Consider the following 19,689-nt stretch of genomic DNA (forward strand, 5'->3'; position numbering starts at 1 on the left):
GTGATCCCTTTAAAATGTTGATTAATTCAATTTTTTGGTTTAAATATCTCATCAAAACAATTTACTTGCTGAGATGTTTTCATCTCACTCTTGCATTACTCAATGCAGGTACTTGATTCATGTTGGGAATGAGGAAAGTAGCAGCATGTCCACCTTCATTCTCATAATAACGCTGCCCAGGCACAACCATGATTTAATTAGAAACTTCTTGTAATGGATGTTTGTTTTTAACTAGTCATGTACACTAGTTAATTCAGTTTATGTCGTTATGGTTATCTTCCCATTGCTAGCAGATTATTAATGTCTAGTATGTTTTCTTATCATGATATCTGTTTATACTCTGTTGCTTCCACGTTTATGCAAATTTTCAAAGGAGATGTTGTCGAAATTTTATATATGAATGTTAGTTATGTAGTTTAGTAGCATTTCGGGGTGTTTGTGGATCCCGGAGTGTTACATCCGGTCTGAGACGCGGATCGACAGTCTGAGACACGGATCATCCAGGCCACATGGCCGGACCGTCCTCAGGTGCCACATATAGTGCTCAACACAAACTTTATTGGAGAGCACCTAAGCCTGTAGTGCCTCTATTAAGCAGTATTTTGTGTTCAAAAATGACAACGACTGCATTGTGGTACTCGTTCTGCTTATCAAAATATGTCAACTCCTCCACCCTAAAAGAAAATTTAATTACATATTTATATCTCAAATAATTTTCGTATGCAATTATATTTTATAATTAATCTAATGCTACGTGTTCATTGTCATAAATACTAATACTTTTTATATAGTCAAAATCCAATAAATTTGATTTTTGAGAAAGTGAGGATTTTTATTATTTTGAGGCGTAGGTAGTACATCAGGAGACTAGAAAAGAAAGAGAGCTCTGAGTGGAACGGATCCTTAGGTTTTGACCAGATGGCCACGTGGGCTGAGATGTGGTGCGAAAGGGTCTTCGCACAGAAGAGAGATGTGGTGCGAAAGGGTCTTCGTTCAACACAGAAGAGAAGGAAATCATTGCTGCGATCCATTAGTCTACATTTACTTGAGTGCCAGCCGCAGCACTGATGAATAGGGATGTAATAGGATGTGATACGAACGAATATTACTTGTTTTATATTTGTTTTTTGGTTTTCTCGTCAGATTCGTATATAAATATTATCGAGTTGTGTCACATAAGATCCGATGGGTATCTGCTTTGAGTATACGGATACTGATATAGATCAGATACTGGATACTCGTACTCGAATACGGATCAGGTCTCAACCCTCTTAGATGGATCAAATTCGAATACAGATAGATAATATTTGTATCATTTACATCCCTCTCGGGCAAGTCTCGTGTCCCAACTCCCAGGTAGGAATGGATTCTAAACATCCAAATTATATGACAAATTTAATATTTTGGTATAGATATATATATAATTTAGTACTACTTTTTAGACATATGGTTAAGAATATCATGGAAGACAAGGATAAAATTTTGTATTTTTGCATTATTTTCTTCCTACGACGAAAAAGGTGAAAAACATTCGAATCAGAATTCATATACGTATCCAATTTTTATATGAACTATATAAAAAATATATAGAATGAATTTAAAGTTTACCTTTTATCGATCTTAATAATCTCAATGTTAAAACTAATAATATAAATTTGTTTAGCAAATTTTATATTTTATTTGTTTGCAATAGAAGAAATAAGACAAAAAAATTATATCCAAATAGTATGCGGATCCATCCCTACTCCCAGTCACTCACACGGTCTCACCTGTCGGTCTTGGTCCAAGTCAATGTCCTTGACTGATGAACGCCCAAGTCTCGAGTACCTGAGCATCAAGCACGCATTTGGTAGAGTAGATTGGTAGGGGTCCAGGTCAATGTCTGCCTGTGGATGCCAATAATTTGCACTGCCCGATGCACTGTAGTATGGAACCATGGAGCACCGTGTGTCGGTCCGACGACGACGCAGCACCCCCAACCAAAAAAAAAAGCGAAGCATACCAACGCTGGCGATTGCGCGCGCGCGAACGCCGCTGGCCTGCGGGCGACGACACGACACGCTGATACCGGCAGCATGAAAAGGCGGCATACAAAAGTGGAGCCGCCCACGCGAAACAGACGCGTGAAATGCAAGGTGTGTTTTGTCCTGGCTTGGTGTGCGTCAGCGTGTGGGATTGGCGCAGGACACATCAAGCAGGAAATGTCCAGTAAAGCTTGAAACCTGGCCCAGATGCATCGCACTTGCATGTGTTCGTGCACGCAGCACTGTATATCTGAATTATTGCCAACACAATGTTCAGTCCTTTTCCCACGTGTAAGGTGCGTAACCAAAGCAGAAATGCCTTCTAACGCTGCTGCAATGGCCCAGTTGGAGCACCGATCACTGTGTTATCCAAGCAGTGAAACAAATTAAAGGAAAAAAAAACGAACCAGCAGCATCCAGGAGACTTAAGCTTTAATTCACGGGCTTCTACTTTTTGTACAGTATATTGTTGCAACTGCAGCAGTACACACAGGTTAAATCGGTACCATACTCCCTAGAGTTTTTTACTTACAAATTGCCACCATCACACGCCCGAAAAAAAATTAAAAACCAAATATTTGGCAATGTCAAAGCATGACCACTAGGCTGCGTACCTACCTGCACGAAGAGTTCGTCATCCACAAGCAAGAGATTCCGCACTCTCCTGTTCCGTCTGACGAGCGATGAAAGAAAAAGGTACAGAGCGGACTTTTTCATCATCATGACAGGCTAAAGGACCACAGTACACTGTGAACGAGATGCCAACTTTGCGGCAACGCCGTATTGCTGATGTGGGATGGATCAGACTGTCTTGCAGTCCACACCTATCCAGTTACTACCCTCTTGTGCATTGAGATGTACTTAGTTTTATATGTAGGTGCACAGCCACAGCGCGAAATCGACGCAACCGTGGCCATGTCAGCTTGTGATTTTACAGGGTTAACACACGCCGCGCGCGGCTCCTGTTTATACCTGTGCCTCTCTGCTAATTAACCTGCCCACAACTTGCAGCACCAGTCCACGTCAGGTCTTCTGCTATTGATCCTCTGTGTTGAAGATCTCCTCGGACTCCATGGGCGACGACCAGTAGTGCACAAGGGATTCCACGGTGAGACGTCGTGTGGCGCTCAACATTGAGATGAAGAAGCGGCAGCCATCGATCTTGTACTCTTCCAGAGGATTTCTGTGTCCAAAACTCCGAACGTTCACCTAGCAAGAGTTAAAAATCCACTCAACACCACAGTACTTGGAATAAGACATCAGCACTCAGCAGACAATTAAACGCACAGGCAATAACATTCTTTGGTCTACAGTGCTTTCCTTTTTTTATTTAACTTGAAGAACATGTTCTCGGAAAAGAAAAGCAGATGTAAATATTTCGAAAGCAGACATCTCAAGGAACGACTTACAGCAGAACTAAGCTTGTTCATGTTTACCAAATGGTCTTTCCATAATGTATCAAGAGTCTTCAATAGTACTTCCCTCTGCAATTAAACAGAGGTATAAACTTTCATAAATAAATTTACGGAAGATGTTTAAGCAATCAAATATGTTTCATGTAGGGGAACACAGAATGTCCAAAGTCCAGAAAAAAAAACATGGATATTGTTTGGTTAGGGTCTATGACCAGACAAACTTTATGAAAACAATTCAAAAGAGAATCAAACCTCAATTCCACCTATATAAGCATCGTCATAACGGGACTCTTGCACGGCATTCAAGTAGGTAGCTATTAGAAAATCCCCAAAATATTTCCGGAGCAGATTCACAGTGTTTGTATATCTCCCTTTCCTGGATTGATTTATCGAAAAGAAGCAACATACAAACTTTCAAATCAATAGCTATAGTCGTGAATGCTATATCGTGCCATCTATAAAATATATATGTGTATCATGTCACGACATACTTTGACGTATCATCAACACAAATGGAAAACCACCGCGTTATTGAAGATGTTCTTTTTCGAATTCCTCTGAATGAATCGGGCGGCAACGGCATGTTTGGAAGGGCGAAACTATCAGCCTTCACAGGACCCCAACCTTGCATTTGCTCAAGTGCTGATTGGAGGTTTTGCTCTCGGATGTCCTTGAATGATTCTGCAGAGCATCTCAGAAATCAGAATAGCCATTATAGAATAACATGAGCTAAAAATAATTTGTGCATATTACCACTCAGTTTTCCGCCTAGACTAACAAATTCATCCAAAAGCTTTACCAGATTCCATGCCTTGGGTGGCTGAAAGAAATATACGATTTTGACAACTGACATGGCACTGAAATAAATGCTTTCAGAAATGAACATAAGGATCAGGACACAGCAAGTACCTTTTGGGGGTCAACATTTACCAAAACAATTTCATCAGCTACCGCTTGCATGTACCTAATAGAATTCCAATTAAAGGCATGTCAATAAAAATAGCAACATTTTGAACAAAAAAAAAGTAACTACATGTAATGATTTACGTAAAAGCCAAACATTGTTTTGGAAAGGTGTGTTGACAAAGTGATGAAAAACCACTGTTTTTAAGGCGTCGCCTAGGCGACGCCTAGGCGTCCGGGCGGTGGTCTGACGCCTAGGCGCCTTGCCCGCCTACCTCGCCTAGGCGTCGCCTAGGCGCCGCCTAGGCGTCTAGGCGGTGGTCCAACGCCTCGGAGCGCCTTACCGCTTTAAAAACCATGTGAAAAACAATGACTTAAAGTATGATGGATTATTTCTGCGCCACAATTTTGATCCAAAAGAATATGCTTTATAGCTCTACCATTTCATAAGCAACATTCAAAAGCTTCATGCGTGAGGCAATAGTAAACTTACTGGAAAATTTGTTCACTGCAGCTTTCAGAGTCACCAGATAATATCACCTGCCTAAGGTTGTATACATGCTTTCTTTGGACCTACCGAAGGTATGAACAAAAGAATCCACATGAATATTTGTGATGCTATTAGAAACTGAAAGGCACTCATGTACTGTGAATACCTTTTTACTATAATTTCTATTGCCAATGAATCCAAGTCTTCCAAAAATGAGACCAAATTTGGAAAACTAGTACTAATAATTAAACTAAAGAGGGTTAGTGAAGACCCTTAGAGCTGGTTTGGTGGACATGGAAATGGAGGGGATCCATGGGAGAGGGATCCACTTGTTATTCAAAATTGAATAGCAAGGATAACTAGAGTATAAAAGGGATCCCCCATGGATCCCCTCTATTTCCCGGTCCACCAAACTAGCCCTTAGGGGCACCAATTTGCACCCCTACAACAAGATCTGGTGATCATGATCTGAAGAGGAAAAGGATAACTAGAGTATAAAAGGGTATTCACAATAGAAACGATAGTAAAAGGAGATTGCTACCTGAGGTTATTGTTTATGCAAGTGAATAGCAAAAAGTTATACTACAGAATACAAGTACTGCAATTTGGGGCAGTTGCATACCTCCAGGACTTCATCGAACTCAACCAGACTTTTCCTTATTCCAAAATAATATTTCTCCGCGTTGATTTGAAGGCCTAGAAGCTGCATTTTGAAGACTCAATGAACGTCAGCAAGATTATCACTGTGATGCCACCAACCACATGATGCTTGAATATGGCGTTGTAAAAAAATACAAATCCGACCTGTTTCACAACAACATTGCTCTCGATAGCTATGTCTTCATCATTCGTTATCCTTGATATTAGCCTCACGGCCCATTCAGTGTCCAGATTAAATTTCTGGAATATTTCATCTTGTAAGCTGAGTGTAAAAAGTTAGACACTGTCAAATTCATTAAGCATATACTATATTATCAGATCATACCAGAAGTTACAGCAGTTTAGCAGGCTAAAGTGCTTCTTTCGGGGAACAAACATACCTCACCATAAACCGTGTCGACCCAGGATCACCCTGTCTGCCTGCTCTGCCGCGCAGCTGGGAAAAAATAAAGCTTGTCTATTTAATTGTACAGTTATAGTGGTAGCGAACAAGAGCAACAAAATCAAGAAAGCATTTTGTCACGAGCAGGATGACATAGGCTAGAGATGAAACTGTTAGACAGTGTGTGTTATGTATCTGGGCCGTCCCATTAGGGTTAGGGTTCTTTTTTTCTCGAACGCGCAGGAGGACTGCACGTCATTATATTAAGAGAGGAAAAAAGGTCCAAGAGGACCAAAGTACAATGCCCATAGGGCAAACCGAACACTTGACCACAATCTAGACCCTACTCATAATAGCAGGAAGACCAAAACTTGCTAGCTGCTTAGCCCCAGCCCTAACCCAGCAACTTAACTCTTCCAGAAACAAATTTTTTACAGAGCTTAGGGAAGGGTTCACACCATCAAAAACAGCTCTGTTTCTAGTCAGCCATAAGCACCATGACCCCAAAATAATGAGACTGTTGAAGCCTTTCTTTCTGCTTTTGTGCACCTTCTTAATCACCTTCCTCCACCAATCAGCAAAGGAGATTTCATCAACAGCAGGAGTAAGAGCCCCTAGACTCAAGGGAAAAAGGATAACATGCCAAAACTGCCTGGCAAAACTGCAAGTACACAGAAGATGTTGCACTGTTTCCTGCTCTTGGTCACATAGAACACAAACAACCGGGTGTTGCAACCCTCTCCTTCTTAGTCTATCAGCAGTCCAACACTTATTCCTTATCGCCAACCAGAGGAAGAACTTGCATTTTGGGGGAGCCCAGGATTTCCACAAACGTTTCCATGGCTCAAATGAAATGGATCCCATGAAAAAAGCCTTATAGCAAGACTTCGAGGAGAACACCCCAGAAGAAGAGTGCATCCAAACATGTTTGTCAGCATCTTGAGAAAGCAAAACTTCTCCCACAGTATCCCATAACAACAGATATTGCTGCAACCCTCTCAAGGAAAGAGGAACACGAATGTCACTGACCCAATGCCAATTATCCGGAGCATGTGCCACCGTTCTGGAAGAATACGCCTTGCGGCCAACCATACCCACTACCTCAGGGGCAATGTCCTGGATAGTATTCCCATGAATCCATCTATCCGACCAGAAGAGAGTAGTAGTCCCATTCCCTAAAATGGTAAAAACCGACAAGTCAAAAAACTGTCTAACCTGTCGCTGGGGGAGGGACAGCCCACGCCAGGGTCTGCTCAGATCCGTCTTTTCCAACCATAACCATTTTGCCTGCAATGCCCAGCTTTTGAATTTAAGGTTAGGGATCCCAAGCACGCCAAGCCTCAGGGGCCTCGTGACAACTTCCCATGGAACAAGACAACTACCACCATTAACCTCCTTTCTTCCTCTCCAAAGAAATCCTCGCCGAATTTTATCAATTGATTTAATAACCCACTGAGGGACATTGATTGCAATAAGAAGATAGGTCGGAATGGCCGATAGAACAAACTTCACCAGCGCAGTCCGCCCAGCTAGGTTGAGCAGCCGAGCCTTCCAGTTAGGCAGACGGTCTGCAATCTTCTCAATCCATAACTTAAGGTCACACTTCCTCAATTTTTTATCAGTGATGGGCAGCCCCAGATACCTGCAAGGAAACGAAGCGGGACTGCATTGCAACACACTGCAGCCAGCAAGCACCTGCTGAACATCACATCTAATTGGAATAGCACTGCTCTTGAGCATATTGGTTACCAGACCGGAAGCTGAACCAAAACAGTTTAGTATCATCTTAGCACAATTCAGATCTGCTTCAATTGGCTTTATGAAAAGAACCACATCATCCGCATAAATGGAGACTCTACTGCGGATATCAGCTCCCCCAAGGCTCTGCAGCAAACCTCTATTTTCAGCAGCCCTGAACATGCTGCTAAGAACATCCATAACCAACACAAATAACATGGGAGAAAGAGGATCTCCCTGGCGAAGACCTCTCCGATGAAAAATATGATTACCAGGCGAGCCATTCAGGAGCACCTGAGTAGAAGAAGTGAATAACAAGTTGGAGATCAGATTACGCCAAACAGGTCCAAAGCCCAAATGTGTCAAAATTTCCAACAAAAACGCCCACGGGACTGAGTCGAAAGCCTTGGAAATATCCAGTTTCAGCAGTAAACTAGAGATCCTCCTCTTATGAAGGAACTTAATCGATTGTTGCACTAGCATGAAATTGTCGTGGATTGACCTTCCTCTAATAAAAGCACTCTGGTTAGCTGCCAGTTGCCACCAGGTCTTGAAGATATGGCCCCAATCGATTAGCGAGGATCTTAATGACCAACTTAGCAAAACTATGAATCAAGCTAATTGGCCGAAAATCTCTAGCTGAAGAAGCATCCTCTCTCTTCGGGAGAAGAATGAGATACGCTGAGTTCAGCAAATCAAGCTTATAGGCATTACCATGGTAAAGGGAGTTAAGAGCAGCCATTATGTCGACTTTAATGATGTCCCAGCATGTCTTGTAAAATTTTCCTGTAAAACCATCAGGCCCAGGAGCCTTGTCAGAAGGGAGACAAGCAATGGTGTCCATAACCTCTTTCTCCGAAAAAGGCTGCTCCAAAGCACTTAGATCCATCGCAGTCCTGTGACAATTACTCAGATCAATAGTAAAATGTCTCTGCAAATCAGCCCCCAGCAGATTACAAAAATAATCTTCAAAAATTTGCTGCATGTCATCATGATTGGTAGCCATTCTTCCATCTTCCTCAAGTTTGGAAATGAAATTCTTTTTCTTCCGATAACATGCATGTAAATGAAAGAACTTAGTGTTGGCATCACCCTCCTTTAGATAGTGGATCCGCGATCTCAACCGAGCAACAGTCCTTTCAAGAGACGCAAGGCTAAGGCATCGTTGCTTCAACAAATTTAGCAACCAAACTTCCCCACTGGACAAAATTCTGATATCTTGCGCCATTTCCAGCCTATGCAACACTTCTCTGACAAGCCCCAGCTGCATCCTCACATTACCCACTTCTTTATGCCCCCAGGACTACAAAACACGAGCAAACCTTTTAAGCTTCAATGACACTTGCTCCAACGGGCAGGAGCTCCTAACTGGCATGCTCCAAGACACACCCACCACCTCCAGAAAACCAGGAATTTTGGGCCAAAAACTCTCAAAGTGAAACCGTCTTTTCCCCATGCAGCCACCTCTGACATTGAGGGTCAAAGGACAATGATCTGAAGATGTGGTAGCATTACTATGAAGAGAAGCGTCCGAGAATAGATCTTCCCAACAGCTAGTGCAAAAAACATGGTCCAGCTTAACAAGAGTTGGAGCATCCCTCTGGTTGGACCATGTATACCTCCTTCCCTTCAAATGAATCTCTTTCAGATCCAAGGAATTAATAAGCCTACAGAAGTCCCCCAGCATAGCCCTGTTAATATTGGAATGGTTCTTGTCTTCCTCCCTGAAAATCAGATTGAAATCGCCCCCAATGATCCATGGTCCCACACAGGTATCTCTGATTTCTTTTAATTCCTGAAGAAAGGAGGATTTAAGATTGTCCTGGTGAGGACCATACACTCCAGTGAACCACCAGGAAGAACCATTTTTCTCTTGCAATTTAACGGAAACCGAAAATTGCTTGATAACTGAAGCCAACGATGTAAAAACTCCATCACGCCATGATATTAACACCCCACCTCTGGTACCAATCGCTGGGCTATAAACAAAATTACTGAAACTAGACCCCAAAATTGAGAGAATACCAAAATCTGAAATAGAACAAAGTTTGGTTTCCTGTAGGCAAATAATCGAAGGTCTAATGTCAACCACCAAAGATTTAAGAGAATCTCTCTTCACACGATCATTCAGCCCTCTCACATTCCAGATTAAAATTGCAGAAGAAGCACTGAACACGGTTCGAACACCTCGCCGCCCAGTGCTCAGCAGAGAAGCAGTTGAAACATCTGCCCCTCAGATCAACCGGAACGGGTCTGGGCACTGGCCGGAGAGGGCGGCAAGCCAAGCGGCGGCCACGACGACTCTGGACAGTCTCCTAGCCGCCACCAGCACTCCCACGAAATGAGAAACAGAGGGCTGTGAGAACACCAGCGCTTCCTTATAGGAGAGCCGACATGGATGCGGGGTCGCACCCACGCCCGCCGGGACAGCACCAACGCCCGTCGAGCCGTCTTCACACCACCTCTGCGCCTTGGAACGACCACCGCACCCAGAGGGCCCCGCCGACGCCGGGGAAGAAGAGAGATGATTGGCCGCCGGGATCGGAATGATCACCGGCGTGGGGCTGGTGTAGGTAGGTGAAGAGGCGCCGGGGGTAGAGGAGAGGTCCAGGGGAGGGGAAGGGTCAGGCGAGAAAGGAAGGGTCGCCATCAGGGTTAGGGTTCTGAGTCTACATATATGTAACCATCCTATGCAATACAACAAGTCTTCACATTCTTACATGGTATCACACTAGGTTAGGGTTTCTTCTCCCAAACTCCCAGCCGCCAGCACCCTAGTCCGGCCAACATCACAGCCACCGCCGTCCTCAGGAGGCTCATCCCCTCCCAGGGGCGGCCACCATCCCTGGCCGCAAGCCCACCTTCTCCCACACGCCACTCTCCTCTCTGTTCATGGCTACCTCCCTCGGCGGCTCAGATCCGCCTCGGCCTGACCCTGCCAGGGCCTTCCCCGCCGACGTCCCGCTCGTTGGCAGCCGGCCTCCCTCCCTCCTTTGGTCGCTGACCCAGCTCCCTGCAGCCATCGCAGCCATGCGGGCGCACGTGCAACAGCTGCCATGGGACGCAGGGGAGCAGTAGTCGACGCGGCCTCGCGGGCACTCCCTTCCCAAACAGTCGCCGACCCTTCCTCCACCGGCGCGACGGACCCCTCGCTCCCGTTGGCCGTCTGACCCTAGTTCGTTGCGCACTGCACGGGCGCAGCCGCCAGCCGCGTGCCGATCGGCCACCGCCGCGAGCCTGAGCAGCCCCCTCTGCGCCGTCCTCACCAGTGCTGGCCACCTCTTCCACGGCGTGGTTGTCCTGCGCGCCTCTCCCTTGCGTCGGCACCTCCGCCCGTGCAACCCCTCGTCATCGCGCTGGCCACCTCCTAATTGCCCGCGCTAACGCGCAGCAGCGCCTTGCTCCCCCTCCGACCTTCTCCCGTAGCCGGCGTCAAACCCCTCCTGCTAGGCCCGGCGAAGGCCCCTGCCCGGCTGGAACGCCCCGTCGCCCTTCCCCTTCTTCGTCGCCTTCGTTGAATTCATAGTTGCCGCGGCCTTCCCGGCCGGATTCACCTTTATTGCGACCCTCCCTGCAGGATCTGTCGTCTCTTTGGCTAGATCGCCGTCTTCATGGCTGGATTCGTAACACCCCATTCACTTCCGAAAAAGAAGATGCACCTTGTTTTTATGAGTACTCTATTAATTCTATTAAGCCTTGGGCTAGAATATCACCATCCACTGGGGCCAGGATATCACAATTCACCCCCTTAGAAGACAGACGTCCTCGTCGATCAACCCCAAGCCAGGAACCTCCCCTCCTGGCCATGTCTGTGCCTAGTGTCGTCATATGCCATGCAATGCGACTACTCTGGGCCCACATGCGTCATGCGCCATATACCTGAACCCCTGGCCCACACACGTCCGTGAAACCGTGAGGGACGGCTCTGATATCATTTGTAACACCCCATCCACTCCCGGACAGAGGTACTTACTCCTGGCAGCCCTCTAGGACCATAGACCATCCCCACAGACCAACACAAGTCTTTTATGTGCACTTTGTCCTCACTCGTGCGCATCCGGGAAGAGTTCCCGGTCGGTCACCCATCCCAAGATTTCTGTAGGACAAGCACGCTTAACCTGGAGGCTCTTCCGAGGTAGGCTTCCGAAAAAGAAGATGCACCTTGTTTTTATGAGTACTCTATTAATTCTATTAAGCCTTGGACTAGGATATCACCATCCACTGGGGCCAGAATGTCAGACATTCGCACCCTCACGACGTTGCGACTGCGGGGGATGTTAGACAGTGTGTGTTAAGTGGGCCGGCACCACTGTTGGGCCGCTGGCCCATTAGGGTTAGAGTTCTGAGTCTACATATATGTAATCATCCTATACAATACAACAAGCCTTCACATTCTTACAGAAACCAAAAAAGATCACAAAAAGATGATATAATGCATACATTAAATTTGGCAAGGAAACGATACTTCAGCTAGAAATAATGTCCCAACTTCCAAATATGTTTTTTATCCGAAGAAATGATTTACATATTAAAACAAGCTAGAACCAATAAATTGGTACATGAATATTTGAAAAGACTCAGATTATTCTGAGGGAACAGAAAATAACATAAAAAATCATTAATATAAAAGTATATTTACTAAAAAGAATAATACATAACAACATATGAAGACGATTTCTACAGGTTCTTTTTGTGAAACTCTGCTCGTTAATACTGCATCAGTGCATGGATGCATCCAGTGTAAGAATGAAAGCTGCTGATGATGGACAAGAAATCTATTTTAATCCAGAATCATAGGGTTATATATTATATGATATAAAGGCCTAAGAAGCATGCAATGGCTCAGGCGCTTCCTGCTACATCAGCAGCATCTTACTTGGTTATCAATTCGGCGTGACTCATGCAAAGAGGTTCCTACTACATGAAGCCCACCTAATCTCTTCACTGCAGCACCTTCAAAAGAACAATGAACTTCGCAATCCCTTAAGACACTGAGATAAGCAAGTCCTATTGCATCACAAAGAGGGTACATCTCAGACTCTTCAGTCATGCGCTCTTGCAGTTTCTCCATCCCAATCATTTGACCCATTTCTATAGATTCAGCAATAGTGGATTTTGCCTTACTCAAAGACCATTCATTTCTCTCGCTTTTGTGAATATATTTTGCTGGAAGCGTATGTGAAGAGTGAAAAAGTTAGACAAACAACAAAAAGATAAGTCGTTATATTTTAATATGAAACCATTAATGCTCTGTACTTACACATGATTGCAGCTTTGGCAAGCAGACCTACTGATGATGGACTAAGTTCTACATTTGAGAGACCCTACCCATGATAAAAGAAAATAGTGAGAAACATCCTGCAAAGTTTTTGGGGTCAGAGAAAAGGATCTGAATGAACCACCTTGTGGGATGTGGATTCCCCTTCCATGTCAATATTAGGAGGTTCATGGGTCAAAAATGGAAGTATGTTATCTTCTACTATTTCTTTTGCAAGCATCTGGCAACAAAAAGATGGACCATATTTCTGTTAGGCGTGAACAACTAAAATACTAACAATGTTGTTATCAGTTTTGACTTTATGTACATTTTCTAAAAGGATTCCTGTTGAGTGTTGACAGTGATAAACATATGCATGAACTTACTTTTGGATTACCACCTAAAATAATGTCAGTTCCTCTGCCAGCCATATTAGTAGATATTGTAATAGCATGTTTTCTTCCAGCTTGGGCAATTATTTCGGCTTCTCTTGCAGCATACTGTCAGGAATAAGGCAATTAGCTTTATCCATGGAAAAGAACAAGACAAGTTAAACTAAAGCAAACTTTTTACAAACCTTTGGCCTTGCATTAAGGACATTGTGTGGAATCTTGTGAACTTTAAGTAGCTCTGACAAGTATTCAGAACTCTCGACACTGAAAAAAGATATAGACACCATTTATTTAGACAGCTGTATGAAAAGCATCCCAAGACAGTAAAGGGCAGACCAATACTGAAAGCTCACACACAAGGTGAGGTTTGGGGAAGGAAATTTCTAGGCAGCCCTACCTTTAATTATTATGCGAGGAGGATTCCAACCCACACAAGGTGAGGTTTGGGGAAGGAAATTTCTACGCAGCCCTACTTTTAGTTATTATGCGAGGATGAATCCAGCCCACACAAGATGAGGTTTATACAGAATTCAGAACTGCATGTGCAAAATATGGAACCAGAGGGCATCTGCATTGCTCCTTTCTCTCACTTCACTAGTTGGGTCATGATAACTATTAGATTTGTTAAGGCCCATATGGCCCATATTACATGTGCCTATATATTCTACCAAGTCCTAAGGACTAATTGTACTCTCTCTAATCCAAGATTAGTAACATAATACCAGAGCAAAGCTAGGGTTAGGGTTAATCCACCTTTCTGATCCTCTTTTTTCCCTAGCCGACAGTCTTCCCCAATCCGATCGCCACCGCCATCGTGGCTCCCTATCCACGCCGCCGTCAGATCACGTCTTCTCCTCGTTTTCGCACCGCACCACGCTCGTCGTCCTAGTCGTGTCTACCCTTGCGGGATCTCGTCTGCTTCCGGCCGTCGGCTCTAGGCACACTCGGCCGCTCCCGGGTGTCACGGCTCGTCAGCTCCGTGTCTGTCGTCACTGACAGATCTAGGCGCACTCGTCGGTTCCGTGCCCGCGGATCCAAGCCTCTGTTCTCATCGTCGCCGCGACTGCACCTGCTGCTGCTGGATTCCACCAATACAGGTCGTCGTTGTGGCTCGCCTCCATCCAGTCCCCGCCGCGGCTACACCTGCTTGCTCCTGTTGTGTCATCCCCTTCGCCGCCAGATCGTGGTCGGCTAATGGTCCCCTTCGTTGCCAGTGCAGATTGTGGTCCCATTCGCTACCAGTGCATATCGTGGTCCCTTCGTCGCCGGTGCAGATCGTGGTCGTGGATTCATCTGGATCGTGGAGTTCAGCGTTGTTCCACCAGTCCTCCTGCTACAACTTTGGACAGAGGATAAAGTTTGGGAAGGAGGATCAGGTCATCTCTTCTCTGGTTACTCTATGTTGTGGACTCATTCTTCTACAGGAACATTTATGGGCGCAAGCACAAGAAGGAAACCTCCACCAATAAGGCAACCGAGCTAGAAGAATAGGAAAGGAAGCAGCAAGCTCAGGCAACCGGGCTGGAAGCAAGGAAAGGGGAATCAGGCGAGTCCTATTCCAGTTATATCAATCAAGTAGTTTCCTATTGCTGCTATAGCAGACAGTAGAGTTTCCTATTTCTTTTATAGAAAGTAATAAGGCCCTGTTTGTTTCTTCCATGATTATATAATCCAACTTATGGATTATATAAGCACCTATTAACCTGCTTATGGATTATTATAATCTAGCTGTTTAGATTACATAATCTATCTAATAATCTGTGTTGTTTGTTTAACTCTTAGCTTATTTAAGCTAGATTATATAATCTAGAGGTTAAACAAACAGGGCCTAAGTTGATTGGATATGTTCCCTGCCACCTATACTATAAAGGTTGGCTGCTAGTTTGTAAAAGGGCATCGAAGAATAATATAGTGACCTCCTAGAGGTGGGCTGTTCTTCGACGGTGGCGCCTTCAGCCGCCGGAGACGACAGTCCTCCTCGCTACATTTTGTGTTCCTGTTCTCAACCTTCTCTTCTCCTCCACTCTCCCCTGTATTCCCCTCGCCGACCACGACGCAGTAGGCACAACAAATTGGTATCGGAGACAAGTTCCCCGACCATGTCCAGCGTCGCGGGCGGTCCTGAGCCTGATTCACTGAATCTGGACCACATCATCGCGCAGCTCACAACCATGAACAACCGCCTGAACGCGCATGACCAGCGCATCGCGCGCACGGAGAAGTTTCAATCCGGTGATGAAGAGAACCACGAGCAGCAGGGTTCGCCTGATCGCCGACGACACGGAGGAAGGTAGCTTCAGTGGGGGCCGCGAGAATGGCCCTCGACGTTATGACAGCAGCGACCCACGAGAACCCCACCTCAACTTCCCGCACTACGATGGTGAGTCGGATCCGCTCCCATGGTTGAACAAGTGTGAAGGGTTTTTCCGCGGATATCGCATGCTACAGGAGGATAAGGTGTGGCTGGCCTCTCTCCATCTTGACGGCATGGCGGCGCAATGGTACTACCAGTTGGAGCGTGATCTCAGCATCATCACTTGTCCACGCTTCGTCAAATTCACCAACATGCGCTCAGCCCGCCCATCCGCTCCAACGCGCTTGGGGAGTTGAAGGAGCTCCGCCGCACCGGCACGGTGGAGGAATACCCGCGCCAGTTCTTGGCACTCCTCTGCCTGCGACAACCTCACCCGGCAGCACCAAATTGACTTGTTCACTGCCGGGTTGGGTCAGCCCTTGTCATCCGACGTCGAGATGCAACACCCGGCGAACCTTTAGACGGCCATGAGTCTGGCCTGGGCCTTCGAGCGTCATTCTGCTGAGGCGGCTCGCGCCATCTACTCGTCCACGCCGCGCCAGCCTTCCCGTCCTCGTCCACCGTCAACGACACCAGCACTGACGATGGAGTACGAGGCCTCATAAGCTAGTGCCACACTCCACTCGTTGTCATTTCCTCGGGTACTCCTCCGATCACAAGGGGTACCGATGCCTTGATCTCACCACCTATTGTGTGATCGTATCCCACCACATTGTGTTTTACGAAGCCACCTTCCCTCCTGTCGACCTGTCACCCCTCAAGACCTCAACACACTCCTGGATACCGACCTTGTGGATGTCCCTCGTCTTCCTTTACCTACTGGTCTGTCTCCGCCGCACCCACTGTAATCCCATCGACGCTGTCCGCGCCACGTGCAGCCTCGTCGCCTCCGACGGCGCCACACGCGGGCTCATCGTAGAATTCCATCCGTAGGGCCTCTTTCTCCATCAGCGGCAGTATACCCTCGACATCCTAGAGCGAGCTGGCATGTCCAGCTGCAAGTCTTACTCCACGCCAATCAACACCCAGGCGAAGGTCTCCGACGACGTTGACACCCCGATCAACGACATGACAACTACTGGAGCCTTGCCAGGGCCCTCCAGTACCTCATCTTCACCATGCCTGACATCGCCTACGTTGTTCAGCAGATGTCCTCCACATGCACACTTAGCAGGAGCCGCACCTCACCGCTTCAAAGCGGATCCTTTGTTACCTCTGTGCCACCCTCGACCACGGCCTTCTTCTTCGGCCCTCTCCGACCTCCGAGCTGGTCTACACAGACGTCGACTGGGCGAGTTGTCCCGACACTCGCTAGTCCACTCATGTTACGTCGTGTTCCTGGATGCCAACCCGGTCTCCTGATCTTTGAAGTGACAGCCCGTTGTCTCCCGCTCCAGCGCTAAGGCCGAGTACCGCATCGTGGCCAATGGCGTGGTAGAGGCATCCTGACTCCATCGGTTGTTCCAGGGGCTTCACAGCCCTTTTGCTCACGCCACACTCATCTACTGCGACAATGTCAACGCGGTCTACCTCTCAACCAATCTTGTGCTGCATCAGCGCACGAAGCAAGTGGAGATCGACCTCCACTTTGTTTGTGAGCGTGTTGCTGTTAGCGATGTCTACATCCTCGTGTCCCTACCACCTCCTAGTTTGCCAATATCTTTACCAAAGGCCTCCCTTCGACGCTGTTCTCAGAGTTTCGGTCCAGTCTCAACATCTGTAGTGACTAGGGTCGCGACTACGGGGGGTGTTAGATTATGTGTTTGAGTTGTAATGGGCCTTAGTCCAGCCCATGTACTTAGCTATTTATTTATACAACACCTACCTAGTAAGGGTTAGGTTTTTTCCTTAAACCTTTCAATCAATAACAATAAACCACCCTATGGCTTTACCAACAGGTTTTCATCCTATGAAAACATCTATAAACCAAATTTTATCTCCTAGCATCATACTACCAAATTAAACATATCAAAATCAGTATTAACTATTAAAACAAAAAAACAGAATTCACCTTGTAGTTCCAACTAAAACAGGGCGACCTAATTGGAACATAGACTCTACTTCAGCCCGTACATATTGCCATTTGCCTCTTGCAGTCTACGAAAGGAACAAAATCGATCAATTTTTTCTAGTACTGAACGGAGGAACCATTTCCTCAAGACTCACCGCAAAAGCTTGGATAGGCAAGTCCACCCGTATATTTGGCAGATTCGTAGGTACTTCAATAACAGGCATCTTGAACATCTTTGAAAACTCCTTTTCCTGCAAAACAAGCATGGTCCTGTCAGCTTGGAATAATATGTTGGGTTGATCTCATTTTAACCTTATCTTAAACCTACACGGATCCCAGATCTAATTTTCACGCGCCCGGATCAGGGCGCAACAACCGTAATGGATGCGGCCCCTTCACCACGTGCTGCAATAAAAGGGAGGTGAAGGGCCGGCACAGGAACCAACATTCCGTGGACCACCTTGTCACCACATACACACAAGTAAAACCATAATCGATATGTTAGAGCGCGAAGGTGAGGAAAGGCCACCGCCACCTCTACTGCAATCACAAGGTCAACTATTGCGACCATGAGATCGTCATCGCCCTATGAGGAAAAAGAAGGCCAAGAACAAATCCATGGCGAGTTCCTCCAACACCAACACCGAAGGTACAAACTATGCTTTATGTTCTAGATCTAGTGATTGGGATTGCGGAAAGATCCTTTTAGATCTATCAATGACATCAAGAGCTAGGTTTCTAAGTTCCCCAAAACCCTAACCCTAGAATCGTATCTTCGGTTTTGATTGAGAACACATCAGCAAGTAGTAGGAAAAGAGATTCGATTGAGATCCAAGAAGAAAAGTTTATTCGAATCAGATCTTACGTCTTCGGAATCGAGATTCGCAGAGATAGAAGGAAAGTGGTATTAGGTTTATCGCAAAAGGCATACATACAGAATGTTCTTAAGAAATTTAGTATGCATGTGTGTAACCACACACCTACTCTTGTAGTCAAGGGCCATAAGTTGCGGAATGATCAGTACCCCAAGAACCAATATGAGATCGACTGAATGAAATCGGTTCCAAACGCTTCATCTGTCAGAAGCATAATGTATGCTCAAATATGTACTCGCCCTGACTTAGCATTCATAACTGAGATGCTTGGTAGATTTTAGAAGAATCCAATAATAGAACACTAGAAAGTTGTTAAGGAAGCCTTGCGATATTTGCAAGGAACAAAAGGCCTCATGTTACCATATAAAAGGTCAAATAGTCTTGAAATAATATGCTACTCGGATTCATATTATGTGGGTGTGAAGATGATGGTAGAAAGTCTACTTCAGGTTATATATCCACTCGCAGGAGGAGCTATATCGTGGAAAAGCTCAAAACAAATACTCACTATATCGTCCACAATGTATGTTGAGTTTGTTGCATGTTATGAGGCAACGGACAGGCCGTGTGGCTTAAGAAATTTGTACCTAGTTTAAAAGTGGTCGACAGCATATCAAAACCACTAAAGTTATACTGCGACAATTATCTAGTTGTATGTTACTCCCTATAACAAGTAAAGTGCTGCTACCAAGCACATTGACAAGTATTATATTGTAAAGGAGAGAGTCTATGATCAAGCAATAGATCTTGAGAATATACATACTGAGCAAACGCTTGGAGATCCGCTCACTAAAGGGCTCCCACCCGGTATGGGTTTAATTGAGCACCAGTGATTATAGACTAAAGGATCATTAAAAACAACCATCTCCCTCCAGTATTAGGTTTTTTTACTTTGCGATATAAAGGTGTACTATAGCCATTGTATTCAGTAGTATCTATCAAGTTGTTGTAATGCATTGCTGTTGGTATACTGATCTACTGAGAAGTGAGAATCATAAGTTAAGTAATTAAGAAAGTAAGTTTTAAGTATATCTCTACTACTTTAATGCACGAGTTTCATGTGTTATGCATCACGCGTGAAGTGCGTAGAGTGGATCTATTTTTCTTTCTCATGTCTCGCCTAACAAATAGGTCGTTACCTCCCAGATAGGTCTTGAGAAAACATCCTATTCCAACATGACACGAAGTCACATGCAGCGCAGCACTCCCAGATAGTACCACCTCGCTAG

The 19,689-nt window shown here is 45.5% G+C and overlaps 1 protein-coding gene across 2 annotated transcripts in view; it reads right to left on the reverse strand.

Annotated features, from left to right (window-relative positions):
* Positions 1 to 2,449: 2,449 nt before the first annotated feature.
* LOC103648919 (protein translocase subunit SECA2, chloroplastic) overlaps positions 2,450 to 19,689 on the reverse strand; it is a 32,260-nt gene continuing 15,020 nt past the window's right edge. The window contains exons 14-30 of one of the 2 annotated variants that reach the window (XR_004856328.1): positions 17,741 to 17,836; positions 17,586 to 17,671; positions 13,446 to 13,524; positions 13,255 to 13,368; positions 13,014 to 13,109; positions 12,872 to 12,935; positions 12,488 to 12,777; positions 5,873 to 5,928; positions 5,637 to 5,754; positions 5,455 to 5,535; positions 4,836 to 4,915; positions 4,349 to 4,403; positions 4,193 to 4,259; positions 3,931 to 4,120; positions 3,692 to 3,850; positions 3,434 to 3,508; positions 2,450 to 3,233 (exon numbers count right to left, since the gene is read on the reverse strand). Coding sequence is in view for 1 of the 2 variants with exons in the window: in XM_020548408.1 (XP_020403997.1) it covers positions 3,060 to 3,233; positions 3,434 to 3,508; positions 3,692 to 3,815; positions 3,931 to 4,120; positions 4,193 to 4,259; positions 4,349 to 4,403; positions 4,836 to 4,915; positions 5,455 to 5,535; positions 5,637 to 5,754; positions 5,873 to 5,928; positions 12,488 to 12,777; positions 12,872 to 12,935; positions 13,014 to 13,109; positions 13,255 to 13,368; positions 13,446 to 13,524; positions 17,586 to 17,671; positions 17,741 to 17,836 (1,845 nt within the window). In the remaining variant the exon portion in view is untranslated. The remainder of the gene's footprint in view (positions 3,234 to 3,433; positions 3,509 to 3,691; positions 3,851 to 3,930; positions 4,121 to 4,192; positions 4,260 to 4,348; positions 4,404 to 4,835; positions 4,916 to 5,454; positions 5,536 to 5,636; positions 5,755 to 5,872; positions 5,929 to 12,487; positions 12,778 to 12,871; positions 12,936 to 13,013; positions 13,110 to 13,254; positions 13,369 to 13,445; positions 13,525 to 17,585; positions 17,672 to 17,740; positions 17,837 to 19,689) is intronic. The other variant, XM_020548408.1, reaches the window with a different exon arrangement.

This window comes from Zea mays, chromosome 2, assembly GCF_902167145.1.
Source record: "Zea mays cultivar B73 chromosome 2, Zm-B73-REFERENCE-NAM-5.0, whole genome shotgun sequence".
NCBI classification, from domain to species: Eukaryota; Viridiplantae; Streptophyta; class Magnoliopsida; order Poales; family Poaceae; genus Zea; species Zea mays.